The sequence below is a fragment of the Zosterops lateralis genome (assembly GCF_965231275.1).
Source record: "Zosterops lateralis genome assembly, chromosome: 7".
NCBI lineage: Eukaryota > Metazoa > Chordata > Aves > Passeriformes > Zosteropidae > Zosterops > Zosterops lateralis.
Window position 1 is genome coordinate 2962649 of NC_139767.1, and position 25860 is coordinate 2988508.

Sequence of the window (25860 nt, forward strand, 5' to 3'; positions counted from 1 at the left end):
ATGGGGAGGAGGAGGCATGCATCACCTTTTGTTTAAGCAGAAGCATCTTTTTGGAATGCTATCCATTTTATCGGTGAGGGCTTGGACAGGGAGCATCCAGGAGAGGCTGGATATTGTAATTAACACAAGTGGAGGCAGGCTGCTGCTTCTGCCCGCCCGCCTGGAGAGGAAGAACCTGTTGAATTTGCTAGGAGCTATTGCTGTGAGGACAAGAGCCACAGCTCCTGAGAGTACAGCAGCCACAAGTGGATGGAGTAGCTGCTTCAGAGCTATGCTGTGGGGAAGAAGCAGAGGCCTGGATTTTGGACACTGGATGCCCTGTTGGGTTAGAGCCTCCACTTTTGCTTCCTAAGCGCGGGAGGAGAAACAGCAGCCCCCTCACTTTCAGTTGGGTGAGCCAAGGATGGCTGCGCTCTCCCAGCACCTCAGGATCCTGCTCTGGAAGAACTGGCTGAGTGTCAAGAGGCAGCTGGTGAGTGTGGGAGCAGAGGAGTGCGGGAGGGGGAGCCTGGAAACACCGGGAGCTGAGGAGACAGGGAGGCACTGCAGGGAGGAAGGTTGTGCTGATAGAATGGCAGGGGGGTGGTAGAAGCAGAAGGAAGGTGGGTCTTGTGTGAAACTCATGCATGAAGGCTCAGGAGTCCAGACTGAGTACCGTGGATGCCTCTTTGTTCCCTCAGGACAATGTCTGTGCAAACAAAACCATGCACAGGCTCGTGGGCAGACCTGAGTTAGGGCTGCAGTTCTGTACCTGCTGCTGTGTGAGCAGACCCTGGGGCTGGTGTAGAGCCTCTGAGGAGCCCCTGGGATTTTGGGGGGATGGGGCTGCCCTTGCACAGAGCCATTTGTAAAGGATGGATAATGAAGAAAAGTAGCTCTGAGACAGATTTCCAGTGTATCCAGTGTGCTGCAAATCAAACACCCCAGTGATCTTCCTGTCTGAAAGATAAACCATTGCCATAAGTGTCCAGAGAGGGATCTGAGCTGCAGCAGCATCAGGGAACAAATGTTCCTTTGGGAGGCATTGCACGGCCAGGGGGAGTAGTTTTGTCCCAGTCCAGTTCTGGTACAAACACAATACAATATGTGTGGTATTTTCAGCAGAAGCCTGGGCAGTTCAGGGAGATGCACCATCACCTGTGCCCCAGTGACCCAAACGTGGTGGGGTTTAAACTTGCCTTGGTGGAATGGAAACCTTGGCAGGCACAGGAAGTGCTGCCCAAAGGGAAATGTCCATGGAGGGTGTGATGTGAGGGTGAAGTGAAAGGCCTTGTATGACTGTGTGCTTCTGCAAGGTCTGCTCCAGCTTACCCTGTCCTGTCTCCTTGCTGAGGAGCCTGATTCAGAGAGGTGCTGAATGCCTCTGACTCCTGTGGATATGCTCTGTGCCTTGGAGCATTCTTCACTACTGCAAAATACACTTTTCCTCAGATGCAGAAGAATCCCAATAAATTACCTCTAATTTCTCAAGAGAAATTGTAACAGCCTTGTTAAAAGCAGGAGGTTTGGGTCCCTTTTAGCTCTTGTGTAAATGCCACCTAAGCCCTACCTGTGCCTCTGACTACAGTCAGAGAATTACTTGCTGTAATTCTGCTTTCCTGTGGAGTTGAAATATCAACTCTGTAGAACTGAAATGTCAATTAAAATAAAAATCTGGCCACTGCTGACTATTTTATGGCAGGCATGCCTTGCAACCCTCCTTAATTTCCCTCTCTTGCTCCAAATTAGGGAGCTTGCTCAGACTGAGGAGGGGGTGAGGAGGTAAACTCAGATTCTTTTTGGGAGCAAAGTTGGGCCTGAGTGCCAAAGGGAACTGGGGATATTGGTGCCTCTTGTGTGTTGCACTTCATTATTTAAACATTATTTAAAGCCAGGAAGGGGAGAGAAAATGTTCACTCACCCAGAGATCCTAAGTAAGATCTGAGAGATTAAATCAACTTTTAGCAGTGAAATAATCCAGCAACTAAGGGATTATGCAACTCACATCACAGTTCTTAATGTCCCAAGAGCCAGATTGAGGCTGGTTGTGGTTCCATTCAAGTCAACACGTTCCACCTGCAAGCAGTTTGGCCAGGATGGTTGTCTTGTTTTTGTTCACTAGAAATGCCTGGGACAGTGGGAATGCTGTGATGTTGCAACTGATGTGCCCAGCTGCTATTAAATCCAATTAAGTCACAGGGCAGAGATACTGAGAGAAGACATATCTGGAAAGTGGGGAGTATAAACACCATTGTAGCTCAAAATGAGGAGGGACAGTGATTTTCCTGTGTGGGAACAATCAGTATTCATTTATTATCCCAGGAATGTGACAGATGTCCAGCCCTTCCTTTAGGCAGCTTCTGACTAATATCAGTTTCTGTGCTGTTACCCCATAATTTTACTTTAGCCTGTGTGGTGCTAAACAAGGAGGACACATTAATAACACCATTTGCATGAGAATTAATCACAGTTAAACTGCGTGTTTGGGGACTGATTATAGGGAAAGCATCTGATATAAAAAAATTAACTAAAATATGGCAGTGTCAGTGATGGATCTTGTTACAAGTTGGCAGTGTATACATAAAAAACAGGAATGGTACTGTCTGTCTAAGCTAAAATGCTGAAATTACAGGAGCACCCTCTGAAGGGCTGTGTGGGGAGGTGTCTTGGGGTTTGATGTCTGTCACTTGCCTATTTTGGGACATGAATTTGCTCCTACTTTCAAGCCTGAGTCACCTCATCAGGGGTGATAGAGATGGAGTTGCTGTAGAACAACCATCTTTAAGCTGAATTGCTCTCCAGGATTTGTTTGTCTGTCTGTTTGGCTTTATGTTCCAGTGAGTGTTACAGGAAATGAAAACATGGTTATGGGCTTGGAATTACTTAGGAAAAAACAGCTTTGGGTAATATGTGGTGATCTGAAAAAAAGAGCAACACAACGATGAAAAACGGGATGATTTTGAAGAAAGACATCTTTGCAGTCCCCAAAATTGGCATGAAGATAGAACAGCAATTTTGTAGCACAGAGTAGTTTCAGTTTAACTACTGATAGATGGAAAACTCTTAATCTAGTAAGCATGGGAGCCAGCTCACCAGCTAGTGCAAAGGCAGGGGATTATTTGAATAATTACAATTTCCTAGCTCACAAAACTCCAAGGTTTGTGTCTTAAGATTTTGAGCATCCTCCCTAGATTGGTTTACTATACTAGATGGTTAGTTCTAGTATTTTCTGAATTCTTGTCCATTGAAAGGGGCAACCCTCATGTCAGAGACAAGAGTTCTATACATGTTCATGTGTTTTTCAACACACTAAGGCAATATGACATGATTGCTCTTCCACCTTAAGTTATATATTTGGAAGAAACTCTTCCCTATGAGGGTGCTGAGCCCCTGGCACAGGGTGCCCAGAGAAGCTGTGGCTGCCTCATCCCTGGAAGTGTCCAAGGCCACGCTGCATGGGGCTTGGAGCAGCCTGGGATAGTGGAAGATGTCCCTGCCCATGGCAGGAAGTTGGAACTGGATGGGCTTTAAGGTCTCTTTAAGCAAAACCATTCTGGGAATCATTTCAGCTCACCTGTATGGACTGCTACAGTCTGCAGATGGAAGGGTGCCAAGGATTTGGGCTGCTGGGGTCAGAAGGTCTTATAAGGGTTTTTCTCTTGATGATGTGTGGTCAGATGTGCATTCTGTAGACTGGCTGCACAACTCCATAAGCCCTTCCTTTATTGTGCTTGAGCTCCACATCTTGTGAATGACCACTGTGAAAATCCTTCCTTCCACTCTACCATGAGGATCCACTGGTTGTGAAAAACAATTTTTTGGGGAAAAATGCTGTAGGCTTGTCCAACACTTTAATTTTGGGGTATAGTTCAATCAAAGTCCTATTTACACATAATTTCCCTGAAAGTGAAACTGAGCTTTCACTCTGCAGCTGCTCTATCTTCTGGTTGGTGCTTCCCAGCGTGCCTTTACTGTGACATAGCAGTGTCCCAAAGCTGGGTAAACACTGTCCCCCATAATTATCAGCCAAACTGAAACCTTGTGCTGCCTTCAGCCTTGTTGTTCGCTCTTAAAATCCCCGGCAGTTTTTCTTCCTGCATAGATAATGCTTGGATTTTAATTGTATGCATGCCAAGACAGGTGTGATTTACAATACACCCTGTAACTCACTTAGGGCACTGCTTGTGCATTCCAGCCAAGGCTCTGGGTAACATCACTGCGACAAACGTAACCGATATATTTTCATTGCTCTTTTATAGGTATGGTCGTTTGTTTTAATTTCCTGGCCTGTGGTTGTTTTCATAATCTTGGCCATTATCCGTCTCAAATTCCCTCCAGAACCACAGCAGAACTGTAAGTAACTGGTTTGTTTTTATGTCTGTGAGGTTTAGTTCTCATTTCGGTGACTGATGTGTTCATTTGATGTGTTTTGTTACTTTTACAAATTTGGCTCCGTGTAGTTTCCAGTGGAGAATTTCCTGGGATGCATCATGCTGTAAATAAAATGTGTGTGCTCCTCTGAGGTTGTTTTTGCTCTTTTTTTTTTTTTTTCTCGAAATTAGCTTTATAATTAGAAAACCTTAAAGAACTGTCTCATCAAGATTTATTTGGATACTGACGTGTAGAGAGCAGTATAAATTCCCAGGATAAACTGAGGGAGAAGAGGGCAGCTGGGGGAGAGCTTACTCAATAAAAGGAGTGAGGGCAGAGCCTGCAAGTGTGATTAGGGAGGTGAGGTGGCAAACATGAGATTGGCCTATGTGAAAGGTTTTACCTCATGCATGCCACAGGCAAAATGTGCACATTAAAGTATCTCACTGCTGAGGTTCAGCTGAAGAGCCATAACTTGCTCAGCTCCTGGGACCTGATGGTGCATGTGAGCCCCTTGTAATAAAAATGACATAAAAATAAAAAGCAGCTCCATGGGTGGGTCAGTAGTTGTTGGGGGTCAAATGGATAAAAGTTTGCATAAGCTGGTTCTTGCTTGCAAGCCTTGCTCCTTGGGTCAGTGAGTGTCCATCTCAGAGCAGGGATGCACTAGGGTCTGCTCTGAAGCACTTCTGCTGATCAGTGAGTCCTTATCACCATCAGAAGCATGGCCCAGCCCTGGGCACATTTATTCATGAAGTTGTAGAGTAAAGCAGAGCAAGGGGTTCATCCAGTTGGGAGCTTTTTCATCTTTCATAGTGTTAGTTTTGAATGGAATCAAATGATAGAGCCATAGAATGGTTTGGCTTGGAAAGGACACCTGATTGATAGCAGAGATACCACCATGGATGAGCCACCTGGGGTTGTCATGGGCCTGGTAGGAGCCAAGCCCTGGCATGGGCAAGGCTGGGGGTTTGTATTTGGGACAGGGAGACTGATGCAGGAGGTGAAGAGGCAGTGCCTGGCAGCACAGGGGACAAGCAGTTGGCTCCCAGTGTTTGCAGCTATCCCATGTGTGAGATGTGGCTGGGAGGGATCTGCCTGTGAACACTGGGAATGTTGGCCCTGACAGGTGTGATGGTCTGGTTAGAAACCCCTCATTCCTCTGTGAGGTGTTAGAAGGGACCTCACTGTGACAAGGATCAGACATAAAATTAGGATAGTCCCTGTTGCACAGAGCTTATAGCCTAGTCCCAGTGCAGCATTGTTTGCCTCCTTCTGTAGGCAGGGATGGAGAGCCAGAGCAAGTTCTTCAAGAAAGTATCATAGGGATTCTTTAATAGGAAAGGACATTCTTGATGTGTAGGGATAATTTTTTAACCCCAAGCCCATCTGCTGTTAGCAAAAGACCTCTTTAGGCATGTTATATATTCCAAGTTCTCCCAAATTCCCTTGGACCAGTTGGAGCAGGCAAGACAGAACGCATTGTACTTTGTGAAAACCCTGGATTTTGCCAAGTGTGGAAATGGCAGACCTCCCACACTGCCCCATCAGTTGTACTTCCTGTCCCCAATAAATCAGATAAGCTGGATGTCAGGAGAGCCATCTGGATGGGGAAATATTTATTCTTTTATTTGACATGGTTATTAGTTTGAATCAATGTTTGTTTGGAGCGTTTTTGCTCTGGATAATCACATCTCTGCCTTAATGAATTAACAGGAATAATCTTATGAACTGTTAATTAACTGGAATAATCTTCTGAATCTTAGCACCATCAGTTGTCCTTTGCAGGAAAGAGGAAGGTTGGGCAGTATCTCTGGATGAGTTCCCTTTCCTTCTGTAGAATAATTTTATTTTAGCACAAGTCTCACTAAGCGTGTGAGTAGGCATCTGTCTCTCTTAGAAGTGGATGATAGGAACTCTCTATTGCAAGAGAGGTTTTTTTTGCTGAAAAATAATGGTTTTGGTGTATTCTTGTGATCCAGATGTTCAGAGACCATCTAAGAATCCTGAGGGAATAGAGAAGGATGCTAACCAGATCATCAAACAGCCAGTTTCTGCTGCTATTTTAGTTAAATAAGAACAGTTGCTTGACAATTATTCTTTTGACAACTGGAAAAAATGTATCAAACTTTTTGCTTAAAAAGCAATAGATAAATCACTTTCCTTTTTGGTAGAAAAGCAGGGAGGGGTGGACACATCTAGGCAAACTATTACAGGAGGGGATTTTATTAATTTTATTCATAAAATTCACCTTATGCTGAGTCCCAGTGCCTGCCTTAAGACAGAATCGTTAAGTAGTGACAAGAAGCTGTTTCCAGTCCTGCTGTCAAGAGATTATTGCAGGTAGACAAAAGTCAGGAAGCACAGAATCAATGGCACAGAGATGGAATAAGCCACTCAGATGTCGAAGTTTGGGGCTTTAGAGATAACCCCACAGAAAATCCCACTCTCTAAGCTTATCTCGCGTATTCTGGGCCACAGAAATATCATGAAATCTTTTTTTTTTTTTTTTTTTTTTTTTTTTTTTTTTTTTTTCTTTTTTCAATTAAAACAGCTCCAATTCCAGACAGTAATTTCTTCTGAAGGACAGCTAATACACACTGAGTAGATGGAGGATTATGTAGAGAAATTACCTGGCAAACATCAGTCAAGGGTGAACAAATGACAAGGGTTTCCTGCAGGAGCAAGTTGCTTGTGCTGAATTATATTGTGTAGCACTTAATGCAAAGGGAGCTTGTGCCAGGCTGAGCTTCAGAGAGAAATGGCATGCCAAATAAATGTCACTGCTCAAGAGATGCTCATAGGAGAACTAAGAACTGAGGAAAACAAGGAGCTGAAGTCTGATAAATAATTTTCTTCACAACTAAAGCATCTTGTATCTCAGAGGTAAAAAAACCAAACAATCTCTCTTCTTTATTCAGGGATTCTGTTTGATGATGTGTTTCCAGGTCAGCAGAGATTGTTGTCAGGAGAAATGGAAAAGAGATTTCACTGTCTGCATACCCAGTTTCTGTGATGATCCCGGAGTCTTACACACAAAATCCCCATCCAACTTACTATTCGCACTGCAGTTGCGACTTTTGACCTTTTTATTTCAGCCTTTGTCTTTGCTAGGGGGCATTGGGATGTGTAAGTGTGGCATAGGAAACTCTGGACTGGAAGCCTGCAGGTGAAAGCCACTGGCTTTGATGGTATAATCCAGACTTTTGTGCCTCTATCACCTGTTTTCTAGAGCAGAAATCCCTTTCCATCCTCCAGGTTTTAGCAAGGTATGGGAATTGTGCAGGAGATACAATCTGTCCCTCAGGGCTCAGCCCACTCAGTCTGCAGAGGAGCCCAATTACTCTCCTCGCTTTAAGGAGCCCTGTCACACCCTGTCACACCCTCCCCGCCCGAGTTCCTTTCCTGCTGCCTCCTCTTCCCTGCTGTCAGTTCCACCTCTTTGGTATTCCCGGGAGGAGTTCTGGCTGTGGTTACCCCTGCACTGCGGGGAGGATGTGGGACAAACCTGCCTCCTGTTAGACCCCTGGTCCTCTCCTAGGGCACTCCCAGGGACAGCTGGGCTGTGAAACCCGTGCCTCATTCCTCATGGAAAGTAGCTGTGCTCTTGGCTCTGGGCTTAAATCCACCAGGGGATTTGTTGGTTGATCTTTTTCCAGTGAAGCACTTTCTACCCTTCACCTCTGCCCGGAATTTCCACCCAGATTTCCCCAGTGTTGTGGAGGTGCCTGCAAGGGTGCATTGCATTCACTCAGAGAGGTTTGTCAGAGAGACTCGGCAGCAGAGTCCTCCATGAGGCTGCCCTTTGCAGCCAATATTCTGGGAAAATATCATCAGAATTGGTCACTAGGCCGGTGGTCAGTACCAGCACAGCTGTTTGGGTCTAGCTTAGAGCCAGAGCTGTGGGGCACAGCACTGTGTAGGAACAGATACTCTGCTCTTATTCTTGGCTCCAGTTCTCCTGGGAGAAGCTCTCTCTGAGCTGCATCCCATTCAGTCTTACTGTGATGGGTAGCTGGGATTTGAACAGGTCCAGAACTGGCTGGAAAAATCAGTGTTGAGCCCCTGAGCAGAGATCTCTGATGCCTTAGAAAGTATCTCAGCTGGAGGTGAGAAAACTCTGAAAATATGCTGTACTTTATAGGAATTTGCCTCTTAGTTGGAGGCACCTGTACTCGTCTCTTTTTCCCAGTAATGTGGAAAAATTAATAGGTTCCCATGCTAATTACAGGGAGTTGGGATGATGGCTCAGCTGCACAGGCCACTCCATTCATTTGGATAAGTCATGGGTATTTATTCAAGTCATAATCCACCCCCAGGGTTCAGCCTATTCTGCACACAGACAAGCACACATCAGACTTCAGGCTCTCCTTCACCACTTGCCTGTGGTGGAGCAGCCCCACTCCTTGTGTTCCCTTATACTGCTTCATTTTCCTCCCTTTCTTTTCTGTCAGTTTTCCCTCCGTTTCCTACACACCAGATTTTTGTCTGTGCTCATCTGCAGTGATGAGCAAAATGCCTCATCAGGTTCCTGGCTTTGGTATGAATGTTTTGTTTTATTCTGTTGTGCTGGGGAGCAGACTGCCATATAACCCTCTGTTTCATTAAACCAGAGCTGAAGGGGCTATGGTTCATATTAATTAACCCCACAGTTACTGGAATAGACATATACATTGATTTCTACACATATTGCATGTAGAAGCCCAACCATAGAGTTCCTTGTCTTCCCCTTAGCCTGGGGACCAATTGCTTAAAGAGAGCACTGAGATGTTTGTAATGCCTCTCTTGCCATAAATCTCCACACTTCCCTTTCTTTCCCCAGACTCTTCCTCTTTCTGGGGTGTGACTGAAGGATGTTCAGAGTTGGAACTCCTGACTTTCCCCTCTGATTTTTCCTTTCCCATTAAAGCAGAGTCTTGGAGTGGTCACTTAATTCTAATTGACTTCCTAAAACATCTCACTCCGGGTGCTGGGATCTAAAAGGGCAGAAGTATTTTTCCAGAGGTGCTGAGCAGCTTGGCTTAAACTGAAATTAGCAGTTGTGGATGCCTCTGTTTCTGGAAAGGAGGGCACTTTTGTTTAAAGAATGTAAACCTGGGCTCTGGAGGCACTCAGCATTGAAAGATGTTCGTTGGGTAAACAGAGTTTTTGTGCAGCTGTTTTTGCAGGAATCTAGATATGGATTTAAGCTTTTGGGTTCCAGTTTCTTGCTGGGAAGTGCCCTGGATCTCTTCTTAGTCCTGTTTGGGTAGTCCCCTGCTACTCATACAGACAAGATCAACCTGGCTGCATTACAAGACTAGGTTAGCCTTGTCTGCATTAAATATTGCTTTAAAAAGCCCTGTAGGAAAAGGGCTTGTGTGCAGTTCCTGCTTTCTGCTGGTGTGTTTGTGCTTCAGGCAATGGAACATCCCTTCCCAGCACTGCCAACCTCCTCAGCTCTGCCCCATGATGCAGACTGTCATTTCCCCACCTTGCCCTGAGTTTGCAATACCTCTTTGAAGGGTTGCAGGTTCCTCCTCCTCTCCTTTGTTCCTGTCTTTGGTTTGGAGGTTCTTTCTCCTCCCTTTACACCTGCTGCTCTTTGGCTCCTTTGTGATTTTTTTCTGCTCTCTGCTCTTTATGCTCTCCCTGATCGGGCCATGAACCCAATGTGATCAGATCCAAGCGCTGATTTTTAATTTATTAAATAAGGAGGTGGAAGTGGAAGGTCTGTGGGCGAGCAAAACCAGCTTGCCCAGTCTTAATAAGCGTGGAAGTAGATGCTGTCTGCTCTGGGCTGGTCTTATTGCAGGGCCTGAAGTGCTCGCGGGGGGGAGAATTGGGCAATTAAATGAAATGTTTCTTCCGTGGAGGCCGCAGAGGGAGGGAGGAGTCTGGCTCTGAGTTGTCTGCTGCTTTGATTGCTCTGTCCTCGGCAGACAGCTGAGGACATGATGAGAAAACAAGGATCCTGTTGCTGTAAAGATAAAAAAATGCAAGGTTTTGAATCTCAGCCAGCCACAGTGGGTGTCTGGGGTGGCTTGGATGGATTTATCTGGGGTCCTGCTGAGCTTTCATTTCAAAATCAGGAGATGCAAAAGGAGGCTGTAGTGAGGTGGGGATCAGTCTGTTCTGCAATGTCTCAAGTGAAAAGATGAGAGGAAGCGGCCTTTAAATTATGCCAGGGGAGGGTCAAATTAGATATTAGGAAAAAAAATGCACTAAATGTCACAGCAATAGAAGTGCCAGGGCAATTAAATATTCTCTTTTAATAGGTAGGGCTTAAGCCAGCTGGGTATTCATGTGTAAAAAAGTACCCTGCTTAAAAATTAATCTCATCCCATAGATTTGATGATTTGGTTTAGTTTTTGGAGAGAGATTCAAAGTCCTGGCATTAGCATAAAGCTTTGTACAAAAAAAAAAAAAAAAAAAAAAAAAAAAAGGCAGCTTAAGTTGTTACTGATAAAGAGATGTGAACAAAACTGGAAATGGGCAGTTACCTGTGGTTGAGGGGAACAGGATCTTTGTCATATCATGGATCAGGCGCTTTTGTCTTTTTGGCTGTTGAAAAAAGCAGAGGAATGAAGTTTAAAGTGATGCTGTGTGACAATGAGAAAAACTAGAAGGGAAGCCAGGAGGTTGTGTGTACACAAATCCAGCCAAACATTTGGCATAGAAAGTTGGGAGGGGGTCACCAGAGCAGGGAATATTCTCCCTAGAAGTTTTTGTGACTCTTGAGATAAATATAGATCACAGGTAATAAACAGTTTAGGGTCTTTGGCTGCTCTGGGTTAGACCCCCACTGCTCAGGGAGGATTTCAAGAGAGTGTGTGGGAACACAGAGCACAGAGTGTTCTCTCCACTACAGAAATCCTGGAGGGTTTAAGGTTTCTTCAGTCAGAAGCTGAAGGGGTTTAATCCAAGTGATCATATTTAGTAACCGCTGACAAATCTGTTCTTGTGAATTTGTCTCATTCTTTTGAAATCAATGTCTGCTTTATCCCATGGCAGTAAGTTCTACAACACATTGATATTTGTTACAAAAAGGTACTTTTGGTCCTGTTTGCTGGTAATGTCCTGATGTCACTGTGTTTTGCTGTCCCTGTGTTGTGAGGGGTGGTGGTTTTTTCACCTTTTAATCACTCATTCCTAACTTTATTTATTTCTTTATCAAACCACTTTTTGGCCACCTTTTCCCTAGCTGAAAAGTCTCAGCTTTATGATGTTGCCTCGTATGATTTGGCAATGATTGAATGCATTTTCAATTAAACACAATACTTCCTAATGAAGCCATTTGCTCATTAGTGCCTCCAATTCACCAGTGGCAGAGTTGAGGTTTGTATGGATTTTTTTAATGGACTATGGGAGGATTTTGGAAGGACTTAGAGCATAGGAAGTGTCACAGGGTGTGAATTCTGAAGGCAAGAGAATTTTTTCATGCCCCAAGGAGTGGTTGTGATATGACACTAAACTTGGGGTGGGTAGAAACCAGAAAAACCCAGCTGGGGGCTGATGTGTTCATGGTGCTGTGCCTCTGATCTGCTGAATTCCTGGCTGGATCAGCAAATGGCTGGACTCGGCTCTAATGCAAATGCCACAAACCTCAGTGCAGTGGAAGCAGCAAAATCAATGTGGCAACGTGAAACATGGTCCATTTAGGTTTAAACATTTGGATCAATTTCAATTAATCTTATAGACCATAGTGAAATAGTAATTTTCATCCCTCTTGTATGACATTTAGAACCACCCTGACATTTCTCATTGTTATTATACCAAGCACCTTTACCTGAAGAAAACAAAATGTTTTGCTCATGTTGAAGGGAAGTGTGCTGGAATTTACAACATTCAGAAAAATGGGAGAAATTTATTTTCTTTTTTTTTTTATTCTGAATGAGAGCAAATGGGGAAAAGCCAGAATTTCCAGTGGCATGCGTGCATTAATTGGTGTCTTATGTTTATTGTTACTGCTCTGCATGCCTTGTTTCGTTCCAGCTCTTGGAGATGTGGCTGCCCTGGTTAGATGCTACTAAACAGGGAGAACCAGCCCACGCAGCACTGAGCCCTTGGCCTCCTCTGCACCTTGGGATGCCTCTTGCCTTCAGTTTTGGAGCCCTTCTCTCTGTGGGGAGAGGAAATCAAAACTCTCTGTGAGGAGACACAGTAAAAGCCTCTGTGCTTGGGGTTCTGGTGCTGGCAGAGCCAAAGTCAGTCTTTGCTAACAGGACCTGGGCTTGGATTTTGGCTGCAGAGGTGTCAGTTTGGGCAGAAGTATGAGAGGGTGATCTCTCAGCTCAGACATGTGGCAGCAGTGGGTGCAGTGATCTCTCCCCCTTGACTCATAGGCACTGGTAGTGGGATCCTTCAAGGGAAATTGTAGTTTTAGCAAATTAAGAGGTTTAAAGCTAAAGGCAGTGAGGAGAGAAAAAAAAAAAAGAAAAAAAAGTTTGTCATGTGTTGTGGATCTGCTCTAGTGTGTGATGTGGGATCACAAAGTTGGGGCTTGGATATAGCATTGCTGTAGGTTTGTGTGGGAGAAGGAGCTGCCTGTGGAAGACTAAGGGATTCCCAACAGTAGAAACACTGCAGAAGTCTCTAGTGGGGCTGTTACACTTCAGATTGGGGAACCATTGCCGTGGAAAAACTGCCCTTTAAAATCTGCAGAGCAGGGACACCTCTTCTTCTGTCCCATTTCCTGAATGGTGCTTCCATTGTGCCCTGGTGTCAATGGTGTGCTGGATAACCCTCAGCCAAGGCAGGGACAGGTGATTACAGAGGTCTCCTGAAGCACCTCCCTGGCCATCCATGCAGCGGGAATTCACCTGTGTGGGCAGGACCGTGGGGCTCTGCAGGGTCACATCTCCTCACCACCAGCAAAGGGGTGGAGGAGGGAGGATGGAGCAGGGAGAGCATTCATCTCATGACTCACCTTGGCATCAGTAAATTCCTGCCTTTGCAGGAGGCAGGGCTGAGAACCAGCATGAGTCTAACTTACAACACACGGGAATCTGGCCCAGACATTTTGGATTTTTCTCCATCATGGTCTTTCTCAAAAAACTTCCTTAATTTTCTAACTGCTGTCAGAACTCAGGACTCCTCCAGAAGAGCCCTCCCTGGCATTGCCACTGCTCCTGTGCCAAGGGCATTGTGGGGTGACACTGGTTCACACCTGCCGTGACTCAGGGATGGATCAGGCCCCATGGCTGCATCCAGCTGCCAGCAAACTGCTCAGCATCTGCTGAGAGTTGGCAGAGCCTCACTGAGTGCCTCAACCTCATGGGCCAATGGTGTCTTCACAGGCATTGTGCCACCACCAGGAGCAGCAGCACTTCCAAACTTCACGTCACAAATTCCTGACTCTTTATGTTTGGGACTGCTGTTTCAAAAGAAAAGAAAGAACCGATACCATCACTGTGTTCTGATGCTCAGCACTTCACTTGTGATAGAGCAGCTGGTTGTTTAATTGCCCACTTAGTTCAAAGTGTGCCACCTTTGAGTCCAGTTCTAGAATTTGTTATTGCTACTTGTACCTCAAGGAAGAGTCTTCCTCTGATCTGAATTCATCAGAATTTCTTGCTTAATCACCTCTCACATGCTCTGGAGAAGACCAGTGCTCCCCAGATCCATCCTTGTGTTCCCCATTCAGCTTTATCCTGAGGAGTTACACAGCTTTATCTGCTCCTGGTCTACTAAGAGACAAGAGCTTGGCTCCTGGCCATGTGGTTGTTGGCAGATGTGGGGGGCAGTGAAGGGTGGAGCTCCTACACATCATTGTGGCTCTGCCCTCCATCCCCAGCCTCATGGCTTCCCACATCTTTGAAAGTTCGCTTTGGTAGGGACACTGATCCTGTGAGGTGTGTGGTGTGCATTTTTGGATTGGTGTGCAAGTCAATGCCCTGTGTGGGAATGAGGGTGTGGGAGATCAGAAGGAGGATGAGGGGAAAATGCCCATGTGTGCAGAAGGCTGTGCAGGGTTGTAATTGGTGATCCCAAAGGGCAAACACCACAGACACGGCAGGGATATTCACACAAGGATGCTTCCAGATTAAAGTGCCCTGCTCTAAAGTTTCCCTCATGGGCAGCAGATTAATTACCCTGCCACACCTTTAGAGTGGTGGATGCTTGGTCCTGTGGCCCCAACACCAGAAGTTCTGCCTGTAGGGATGAGAGAGCTCTTCTGCTGCCCTTGGTGCTCTGTGGTTACAGGGAACTGGTTCAGCCAGCTGTGTAACTCCTGAGGGAAGGAGGGGTGTAACTCCTGAGGTGGCTCAAGGGATGCAGGGACTGTTGGGGGAAGCTTCCTACAGCAGGGAGCCTTCTCCTCTGGCAGGTATCCATGTCCTTTAATTTTCTCTTGTTATCCTAACTCTCCACTGAGGTGTACAGGGGAATCTCACCACCATCAAAATAGGTGCCTGTACCTCTGCAGGTCTCAGAGGCCTCTGTGCTGGTTGCTGTTTTGCCCAAAGTACTAGAAACTCCCGTGCTAAACCATGAGCTCATGTGTTCTGACCCAAAAATGCAGTGACCAACTGTGCTGAGGAAAGCTCAGGAAAATCCAGTCTCCATCAAGGAGACCAAGAGCTGTGGGCTCCACCTACCCCTGCCAAGCCCTCTGGGAGCATCTGAGGGTTGACCAGTGCTATAATGAATAAATGTTGTACAAATGTAGCACCGTGTCCTTGTTGGAAGGGTGAGAGATAAAGCTGTGCCTGAGCGAGAGTCTCGGGTCATCTTTGAAGACTAAAGAGCAAGGTAATCAATTACCACAAACCTGCCCGCAGGCCTTCAGCAAATCTGGCTCCTTTCCATAGCAGAAATAATAGCAATGTCCTTTGCCAGGTAATTTTCCAAATGATTATTTTAAATAATATGTTGCCGTGATCCAGCAAAAGAGTTTGGAGATTTATGAGAGCGTTTGTCTCCGAGAGGAAGAGCAGCCGTGAACTCTGCGGGCTGGCAGCAAGCAGCACGGGGCAGGTGGCACATAAAACACTCCAGTGTCTCATTGTTCAGGTCCACTCTGTGTCTGGAGAAATGGGAGACAGGGACACAGATCTCATCCCTCAGCACTGCCTGCCAGCATCCCAGGTCACCAGGCAGATGGTGCTGGAGCTGCTCGGAGCTGGGAGGACGCACAGGGGGTTGTGGTGATGGATTGCTCCTCTGCCTTCCTGGGGCAGCTCTGCACAAAAGGCAAAGGATGTTTGTTGGTCCTGGATCCATTGCCCCTTCCTGTGGTAAAAGCCCTGTTTTAACAGCCTGCCTTGGAAATAAAGATTGTGGTGTTATGTAGAAACCAATCCAACGAGTCTTGGGGAACATATTCTCATGGCTGCTTCAGATTACTCTGGCCATGTGCCTGCTTTTACTCTGCTTTTTAAAAGCAGAATTAGGGTATCTTAATCCGAGGGGGGTTTTGTAATTTCTTGCCTGTCCTTGGATTTTGGAGTGAAGGGGGAAAATCTGCAGTTGCTTCAGGATCGGCAGGTGTCCTATGAACAAATAGCTTGGCTCTTCTTCCTATTAACTGGGACCCTGAGCAACTGGGTCTGGTGGGAGGTGTCCCTGCCCATGGCAGGCACGCTGGAACTGGACAACCTTCAAGGTTTCTTCCAAGCCAAACCATTCTATGATTAAATAACCTGTGATGGCTTTGTCAGTGTCGAGGAGGTGCTTGTAGTGACATTTGGCAGATGATGCTGCCAGGGTGGAGTCACTGAAAGGAGCCTCAGTGAAACTGAGACTCTCTCCTGTTGTTTAGGAAGGGAAAATAGCACATCCTGACAGAAACACATGGCCAAAAAGTGCATGTCCTCATCATCATAATGGCATTTTGTCTCTCTTTCTTCCTCCAGGTTATCTTGCACCCCGAAACCTTCCCAGTGCAGGCTTCTTCCCGTTCCTGCAAACGGTGCTGTGTGATTCCGATGCCAGGTGTAAGGGCACGCCATACACACCAGAGGATCTGCTGCCAAGACTTAATGACATCTCATCCCTCAGACTGTAAGGGAATCTCAATATTTCCAGGTGTTAGCAGGGGTAAAACAAAGCCAGTTTTGAGGGGGAGGGAGCATCCATGCATGTCTGTGTGTATGTACAAGTTTGTCCACAACAGATATACTTCACCTACCTCTTTTAACACATCTGGCACTTAGAAAAGAGAATATCAGCTGCAACTGATCAGAAATAATCACATTAGGGACAGCTCTCAGGAATGTGTCCACTGATTCAGGCTTGAATCTTCTACTGAAGGGAATTGTGCTGCCTGAGAAAAACTCTTCAGCTCACCCGGATCAAAGCAAAGGAACTTTTTTTTGCATGACTGTGGGTCAGGTCAGTGATAGGACTTGCCCCTAGAGCAGCCCAGGATGCTGATCTGCCACTGAGAGGGATCAGTTCAGGATGCCTTGGCTGGAAGTTTGGATGTTAATTCTGGAGCACCTGCTCTTTGAGCAGGTCCTCGAGGTGCCAGAATGGGTGTCCTCTCTGCAGGCCATCAGATGTGTTGGGAAACACATGAAAATGCAGAAACTATTTTTGCCCATGTAAGCACAGATTTTTGCAGCATGAAGCTGGCTGGGCATATTCTGTTGGAATGTCAGTTTGCTGAAATGGAAATGTTCAGTGGGACCATTTCAATTTCTTGATGTTCCAGTTGAAGTCAAGTAGCATTTGCTTTGATATGTGCCAGCCAGGGGGGTCTCTACGTCTTGCTTCCCAGTTCTGACACACCCCTGGGGAACAGCCTGGCTGGTTCATGGAGAGCTAAAAATCTGGGCATCTCACAATGGCCCTGGTTACTCATCTTTGCTTTCAGGTGAGAGGCTGCTCCATAGTCAGAGTCTCAAAATCCCCCTTGGCCAGAGCTTGAGAGTTTGAAGAGCTAAAATGGGCCCCACCAGAGGGCACATCAGGAAATGCTGGGGTTGGTGGCTCCCTTATGATCCTCCTTAATGCAGAGGGAGTAATTTCCCAGGCCAAGTCAGGGGTCAGAGGTGGGAAGGATGACTAAGGATGTGGGCAAGTTGCACAAGATGAATCCTAATCAAATTCAAGTTCATGCAGCAGAAGAGAGGCAGGAAGGCAAAGCCACGTGGAGTCTGGATGCCTGGATTCACAACTCTGTTCCTCAGTGTCATTGTTTTTCCCTGGGCTTGTTAAACAATGGTTCATTTGGGGTATTGAAATGAAGAAATGGGAGCTTCTATTGCCAAAGCTGGAGGTCTTCCATGGGTTTCAATAGCTACAAATCCTCCTGGCTTTCTGCTTTTGGTTTCTGAAAAGCTGTTTAGGAAATAAGTGGTTTTTCCTGCCAAATGAAAATCAAGGGACTTGGCCAAATTTTATATCAAGAACATGAGTCATTAACAAGCATCTTGACCACTCTTGATGCTCGAGGTTGTCTGTGGGAAGTATCATTATGGATATGTGGCCATACCTACCCTTGTAGGGTCAGTGTCAGCCTTGGTGTGGTCTACAAGGAAAAAACACCAACTAATAAGTAGCCACAGCAAAACTAGCAGGATGCAACAGAGTCTGAAACCTCAGGAAAAGATTCCTTGGGAAGGGGAAAGCTCCATATAGGTTCAGCTCTGCCTCAGGTGCAGGATCCCCATTGGTGAGTTTGTCACAAAGTGTTTGAGCTGTGGCCCTTCACTACCTGGATATATTGTTTTGTAATATTCAGCTAATCCAGGCTGGTGTTCTCCTCTCCCATTGTGCAATTCACTGAAGCTCCTGTTCAATTGTTTTGTAACTTGCCCTAAGACTATGTATAACCAGAGGTCAGCAGAGAAATGGGCAAGATTCTCACCTTTGATTCTGTTCCTTAGAGGCATTTACCAAGGTGTGCATGGTATGGTTGCCTGAAATTTCCCTTAATAAAAGGGAACCAAGTCCAGAAACCAAGCTGAGCAACGACTCCTTCCACCCTTTTCTCCTGTAGTGGAATGTTTGGGAAGGATGAGTAAGGTCCTGTTGTCTGGAAGGATTTCTTGGTAAGGTCATGCACTTTATAGCCATGGAGTTCTGTATTTTGCTTCCCCAAGATACGTGCCAGGAGGCCTCCAGAAAGAACCAGCCTTTTGTATCACCCAGATTTTGGCACACCTGCCATGAAATCCAGCCATAGACACATTCTGAGTTAAGGCAGTAAGTTAATTATAAGAAATTCTGGCAGTTGTTACAAGTGTCTCTTCTTTTTTTCCTTTTTTCTTCTTTTCTTCTTTCTTCCAGCAAGCTCAAGAGCTCATCCAATGTAGCCAAGGACAGGCAGCCATCACCATGGAGTGCAGAGGTTCCCGAAAGCAGGAATGCTTCACTGGGTAGGTTACTCACTGCTCTGGAAAGTTCTGCTCTTTGACGACTGATATTTTGAAGATCTCTGGACAGAGCTGCAATTCTCAGAGCACTGCTGAAATGATTTATGTGTTTCATAGAGGCACATGACCATGGCCATGACATTAGTGTAAATTCTTGGGAACAAGTACAAGTAACTGCCTGTAGGGAAGGCTTTGGAATTTGGCCAAGAAACCAGGATTAAATGGCTGCGCTTCACAGGAGAAATGCAAGATCACAGATTGACTGGACATTAATTAGAGGCCTGGCTATTTATGGAATATTGCCCTTTTACTACCCACAAATTCTCCATAAACAGCTTATGATGGTTTTTCAAGTGGGTTTTTATCCACAGTTATCCAGCAAATAAGTTGTCTTTTGTGCCAGAGTGGATATTTATTGTTGGTGATCTTCTCCTCTGATGTGATTCTCTTTCCTGAAGGAACCTTCGGTCTGAAAGTTTCCATAAAATCTTTACAATTATTATTTATTGATGGTAATGGCTGGTACAATCTGCAAGCCATCGTGATGGATAGTCCTTTCTGCAGGGAGCTCACGATGAAATGAATGATTACAGATTTGCATTTGCCTGCTCTGCTCCAGCCATTCACTGTTCCAATTAGCATTCCTGCCAGCACCCTCCGTGGTGCGCAGACAGAAAAAGGCAGAATGCAAAAGGGACCAAGTGCAGAGGCGTGGGGAGGGGAAAAGTAAATCAATGAACTGTTATGGGAACTATTGACTCATGTTGATGGTCAGCGAGGAACTTAGTTCTACATTTTATTATTAAAAAAAAAATTTAAATGGTAGGTCTTGGCCCCATATAATAAGTTACAGTGTCATTGAGTATTTAATTATATCAGAAAAAACCCTAAAGTACTTACAGGATGCCATTGGCTGTACTTTTGGGAACAGATTGATAATGCACCCAAAGCTGTAGGTAGCTGTAGGTCCTGGTTTTATGTACCAATGAGGTTTTAAAAGACATAAGTAAAAGACAGTATTTCAAACTGTTATTACAGCATTTGGGGATTTGGTATCTCATGGAGAGAAAACCCTTCAGAATATTTCATCACCATCCAACTTGACTTCCAGCACCCACATGTTCAACAAGATCCTCAGTTTTGGGCAGGTAAGTCTGTATTTGCATAATAGCTGAGTGGGAACATTTGTGTTTCCTCATATTTAAAGAATTAGAAGCTCAAAGTACCAACACCCATCTTTTATTGCTTTAGGATCTCCCCTATTATGTGAATGAGCTTTATTTTGTTAACACCGTGCTTGTGGGTGGATTTTTAAGCTTTGTGGTGAAATTTTTATTCTCCAGGCAGAAACCAGGCAAACCTTGAGACATGAGACCATGAAATACAAAATACTGTCACACGCAATAAACACCCTGAGATACTTTGTTCAAAACCTATGAGTTAAGATATTTGCAATATATTGTCTTCCTTATGAAATTAAAGATATGATATCACAAGCTTTGACATTCAAGTATTTATTTGCTCCAATAGTCCTGCAGGGGCATCAGAGCACTGTGTGTTTATTGTGTAGGTATTTAACATTTATAGAATCTATTCCTTTGTAATAGAAAATTGTTACAATGTAATAGACACTGCTTTGGGGTTTTGGTGTCAAGGCCTACAAACACTTACAGATACATTTCTATTTGTAGAGATGTGAAATTAGAGGGGTTTTAGTGTCGTTGCTCAGCTGTTAGAATTCTGGCTGCCTGTAAGTGTTGTAACCACAAAGCTTTTCAGACCCTACTGCTCTCCCTTAAAAAAACCTCTCATCACCACATTTAGAACCGTCCCAAATACAATGTTGCTTCACAGCTACCCTGGATGTTTTGTTGTTGTTTCAGGAGCAGCCCCAGTACTCCACTGCGGGGAACCTCAGGGCCCTGCTGTGCCAGGTGTTGTCGCGGTACCTGGCACACCCCGGCGCCACGGGAGGGAGCATGGCAGCCAGCATCCACCACACCTTCTGCTTCACCAACTCCTCCCTTCTGGAGTCCTTTGCCAGGGAGTTCAGGACCCAGCTCTCCCAGGTGGGTGCCTGGGACCTTCCCTGGGGACTGCAGCTGGGAGCTGTGGCAGTTCACACAGGTCAGAGCTACAACACGGCCCCTCATGGGCAGGAGCTGCTCATCTCTGTAACCTCAGTGTGAGTAGGGCACAGTGAGAATTCACAGTGAGTGAATTCTGGTACATGGGGTTAGCCCAAAGATCTCCAAGATGAATTCATGGCTTGGAAAGCCAAGGGTAATCCAGCCATCAGCTCACGGCCACTAAGGGTTCTCACCACTCCTGTTTGCCCTGCTGCAGTGATAGGTCAATAGAACAGTGTGAGGATGTGGTGTAAATAGGAATGTTTGAACCTTGGGAAGGCAATAAATTTAATTGTGTATTACCTCAGCAGTATAACTTCATCCAGTGACTCCTGCATCTGATCCAACAATTCATGATTGAAGCAGTACTTGTCTTTGGGAAAGCAATATAATTAAAGCAAATTAATCCTTTGAAGATAAAGCCTTTTTTTTTTTTTTTTTTTTTTTTTTCCCAAGGTTAGGATTGATATTAATTTTCTTGTATTCCTAGTCTTTGGACAATTTAAGACATTGTGAATTGTAGGGCTTGTCTGAACAGAGAATTTATTGTACAACCTGGAGTGTGAAGGTAAAACACAGTCACACTCTCAGTTATTGCCTGTCCTTTGAATGTATTGTTTGCAGACTTGCATGCAAGTGCAGTGCCAGCTGAAAAACATAACAGGACCCCCCCGCAGCAGCAAGTTTTCCGGTTATTAAATAATTTCTTCTGGTTCTTAAACAATTTCTTACCTTTTTATTTGTTAAGGTGCAGCACAACCCACAGTACCAGGAGACCTTTGTGAATGAAATGGTCTCGTTTCTGACACTTGTCTCCCAAGTGCAGAATGACACCTCCCTGTGGCACCTGCTTCTGCTGGCCCCAGATGTGTTTCAGGACAACATGCAACTGCCAGACATAATTGATTTCCTTCAGGATCCAAGCAGGTAAAAGAGATAAAATGGCAGGAGAAGCACTGAAAGCTGGTGGGTTTGTGTACTGACCTCTAAGGACATCACCTCTTCTCTTGAAAGAAAGGTGTTACCTTAAAAGCATTTGTTTGGGGAATGATGCAGCTCCGTGCTAATGCATCTCTAAAGGTGTCTGTGGGCTGGGAGCAGTGTGTTGTTTTTCAGTGGCTCTTGTGTCATTCTTTTAATGGGAACTTGATATAAACTCTTGAGTTTTCTCCCAGCTTGCTTAGAGGCACTGTCATGCCCTTGTGCAGATAGCAAAGCTGGTGAGTCACAGCCACTGCCTTTTGTGGAAGAAAAACCTTCCTGGCTGGATAAAGAAAGCAGCTGGCTGCTCCTTTCCAGAAAAGCACAGAGCCAACTTCAGGTTGCTTTGGAACACCTCATGCACTTGTAGGGGAGCCATACTGTTGTTTTTAAAAATTGATTACCTAATCTACTGCTGGTTTAATCTTTCAAGACTGGTCCCATGAAAGCAGAGAACAGAGGGAGCCTGGTTTTCTACTGTATGGGCTCTAACATGTCTGACTTGAAGAAGAAAGTGCCAGTTATGCACTTGCTCAGTGGTTATATGGAAAACAGAGCTGGCTTAACTGCATTATTTAACTGTACTGAAATATTTGATGCAGTTTGCACCTAGGACAATACAATTTTCTAAAATAGGGTTACTCTTGAAATCCCTTTCCTGGGCTGTAGTTTGGCTAAACTCTCCCTGATCTCCAGAAGACCTGAATTACTCATGATTAGGGGCTCTGTTCCAAGTCATCTTCTGGATGTGTGACTGACTGACTCTGCTACAAAATATTCTGAACAGTCTAGTTGTTACAGTACATGGAGGACACCAAGAAACTGAGTGTCTCCAGAACTGCTTTTTGTTTTTATCCTGCATACATGAGCAGTTGGGTTAAGATGTCAAAAGAAGTTGTAGAAGCTTTGCCACTTTATTGCACCCAGGCTTAGAGGGACTCACTTTTGATCACTGGTGTGTTGCCGAGGCACTTAAAAACCTGTACATTTAATATCAAGGTAATTTTCCATGCTGCATTGTGAGACTCAAGTGTAAGCTGTAATGCCCTTACCCTTAAAGGAGTCAGCAGCAGTGTGGCAAGAATTGTAATTTTGTTCAGAAGCATTTTGTTCATGCTGCTGTTTCAGTCACAGGGTTATTACATTTGTTTGCATTTACTGGCTTGCAGAGCCCAGCCTGAGAACCAGCCCTGTTGGGGTGCCCAGGGAGAATTAATATTTACTGTGCTGCTCTGCTTTGCTCTACAGCTGCAGAGCTGGGCCAAGTTATCATAGGCACGACAAAGAGGCACATAGAATTTCATCACCAGAACTGTGCAGTGCTTTTATGCCTGGCATCTGGCACTGTAAATGCATGAGTAAAGAGTTATTGCAAAGAGATTGCACAAATAGTACTTTTAATGATGCTTACAAAAGCACATCTTAGCCAGCCTGGCCACGTCTCTTACTCAGGCAGGACTGAACTCCTAAAGAAGTGCTGTACAGGGAATTCTTTTTTTGTGGTAGAAATATGAAGGTATAGAAGCAAAGAACTTTTGCTCATTGTGGCATCTGTATGAACCAAGTGATAAACACCACCAGTGTGAAACAGTAACTTCCAAGTCATGAATCCTATAGAAAGTTTAGCAGCAAATTTTATTACTCACAAAAACGTGTTTTGCAGACTGATTTTACAAATGTTCCTGTTTGTTGCTGTAAGATAGTTTTTCAGCTAAGCACATAAGCTGAGCTTTTTCTTCACAGCCAAAGTCTGCAGAAGCCCTGCAAGACTGAAATAAAAGGGCAGCAACAACACTTGTTTCCATGTTTGCTGCCTTCTGATCTGCGTGATACACATCCGTTTTTGGCAAGGCTGTGCCTGCCTCCTCCTTGGCTCTGCCACTGCTCAGCTAAATATGTAATTTATAACTGAGTTCCTTCCCCTCTAAGACTCTTACAAGCACATCTGCAGAATGAAAATGATAAGCACCAAGCCCACGAAGCCTGCATGGAGACATTATGTTAAATCAGGAGAGAAGAGATCCCCGGTGCTCTGTTCTCAGTAGCAGCCTGTTCCCACAGATCAGTATGTATTTATTCGTGCCACTGAGATCAGCCCAGCCAGGTTCTTTGTGTCTCACCTGCAGATCTTCAGGCAGGTGGGAGAGAGATGGTGCATTTCAGTGACCCCACACCTACAGTGAAGGCTGCTCTTCATATAGGAGAAGAAAAAGGGACTAATAATCAGTGAAGTTTCCAGTAACCTGCACACCTGAGCAGGCAGTCTTTAAATGAGTTGCTCTTGTGATACAATATGCCTGAGTATCAGCTTGCTCCCTCCTAAGACTGAGAAACATTCCTTGCTTCTCTGTCAGCCCAGCTATTACAGCATAAAAAAAGGACAGAAGGAGAATTGGAAATGGCGACAGTTATTTGTGATTGCTTCTTCCTTACACAGATGTTTTTCCCCCTGGGATCCCTGCTCTCCCTGGAGCCTTGTCTCCTTGGTTCTTGGGGTTTTTAAGAGGAAATTCCCCTGCAGCAGTGAATCATGTGGCTGGTGTGTCACCTGGGTGTTTTCTGAGACCTGCTGGCTGGATTTTAGTGGCCTGTAGATTTTAGATAACTGTCTGAAAAAGTGCACCTAATGAGTGCCACACGTGTTTGGGTGGTGTCTTGTCTGTAAGACACTTTAAGAATGATAGGCTGTACTCCAGCTGTTTCCTATTAGAACATTTGTTTTATCTCTTCTCACAAACCTGTAACCACAATTTATTTTCCCCCTCCTTCAGTGTTGTGCTGGCAGCTCAGAATGTCTCTGCATCTCTTGCGAGTGATGATAGATCCAAAACTGTGCAGAATGAGGTTACAGATTCTCCACATTCCCTGAACTGCTTGGAGCAAGGTAAGACTCCTCCACTGAGTCATATCTCTGCTGAAAACCTGTGGTGCTGAGGAGAAACAAACTGCAGGCTAATAAGTAACCATACAGATGGCACACTGTTTGGGGCTCAGCATAATGGATTCTTCCTTCAGCTTTTTACAAATGCGAGTAAAATGCCCCATTTCAACTGGAAAAGTAAAAAGGCTCGGGTTGGTCAGTAGACAATGCATTAACACGAGTTTATAGCCTCAGTGGAAATGGGGAGCAGTAATGTTTTACCTTGATTTGCTTTTTTGGGGGAGTGATGTCAAAATCTGCCTTTGGTTGTGGACTCTGTCAAACTCAGCTTGGTGTATCAAGGCAGGGGCTGGGGCTGGGCTGAACAATGAGCTGTTTACATCCAGATGAGCCATTCCTTTAAACCTCTGTCCCTTCCAGCAGAGACAGTCCTGGATATTCCCCTCTAACAGGGGATCTGTGGACAGGCAAGGGAAAGGAACAGCAACTAAATGCTACAAGGGCCAGGTGGGGATTGCTGTCCCTTCTCTACTGGTTTAGTGGAGATTATAGAAGTTGAAGTGGGTAAGAAGAAAGATGAGGTGTGCAAGCAGGGAAATCATGGAAAAGTAGCTGGTGAGAGGTGTGGACACATGGGGATATCAAGGTGAGTGCAAATGGCTGTGGGAGACATAAATGATGCTGCAGACAGAGCTTATGTGTGAGCAGTAAAAAAGCAACCCTGAATGAAGGGAAAGAAACCATAATAAATACTTGACCACCTTACCCTGCATTACTAACAGCAAAGTGCCCCTAAAGCAGGAGGAGACCTCTGTTAGCATCCAGATCACAGGAGCATTGAATTGTTCCTGAATGATTCCAGCACGGAAAGTCATTTCTAGGATGGCAGGCAGCATCCTCACTTCCCTTGAAAGGCCAGGAAGAGTTACACCCCAAAAGAACACTCAGATTTGTAACCAGGATATTGTGGCTTGTGGTAGGAACCTAACTTCTTAGGTGCATATTATCCTGGAGAGATTTGCCATTATAACTCTTCTCAGGTTCCAGAATTACATGATCTTTACTGATACATTTTTACTAATGCATCTTTACTTCACATTTTTGTTGCAGATAAAGAAAGAAGTTGGGTGACCAGAGCTATTTGTAATTCCTTTGTTCACTGGAAAGACAATCACGCTTTAGTATCTGAATTGGAGGAAGTTCTAAGGTGAGACAT

At 45.1% G+C, this 25860-nt stretch overlaps 1 protein-coding gene across 1 annotated transcript in view; it reads left to right on the forward strand.

Annotated features, from left to right (window-relative positions):
* Positions 1-403: 403 nt before the first annotated feature.
* Positions 404-25860, forward strand: part of ABCA12 (ATP binding cassette subfamily A member 12) — a gene marked incomplete at both ends in the record, with an annotated part of 77395 nt that continues 51938 nt past the window's right edge. Inside the window, 9 exons of the mRNA XM_083864847.1 lie at positions 404-472; positions 4239-4332; positions 16188-16335; positions 18568-18656; positions 19692-19801; positions 20537-20722; positions 21531-21709; positions 24535-24647; positions 25755-25851. Coding sequence (XP_083720973.1) covers positions 404-472; positions 4239-4332; positions 16188-16335; positions 18568-18656; positions 19692-19801; positions 20537-20722; positions 21531-21709; positions 24535-24647; positions 25755-25851 — 1085 coding nt within the window. The remainder of the gene's footprint in view (positions 473-4238; positions 4333-16187; positions 16336-18567; positions 18657-19691; positions 19802-20536; positions 20723-21530; positions 21710-24534; positions 24648-25754; positions 25852-25860) is intronic.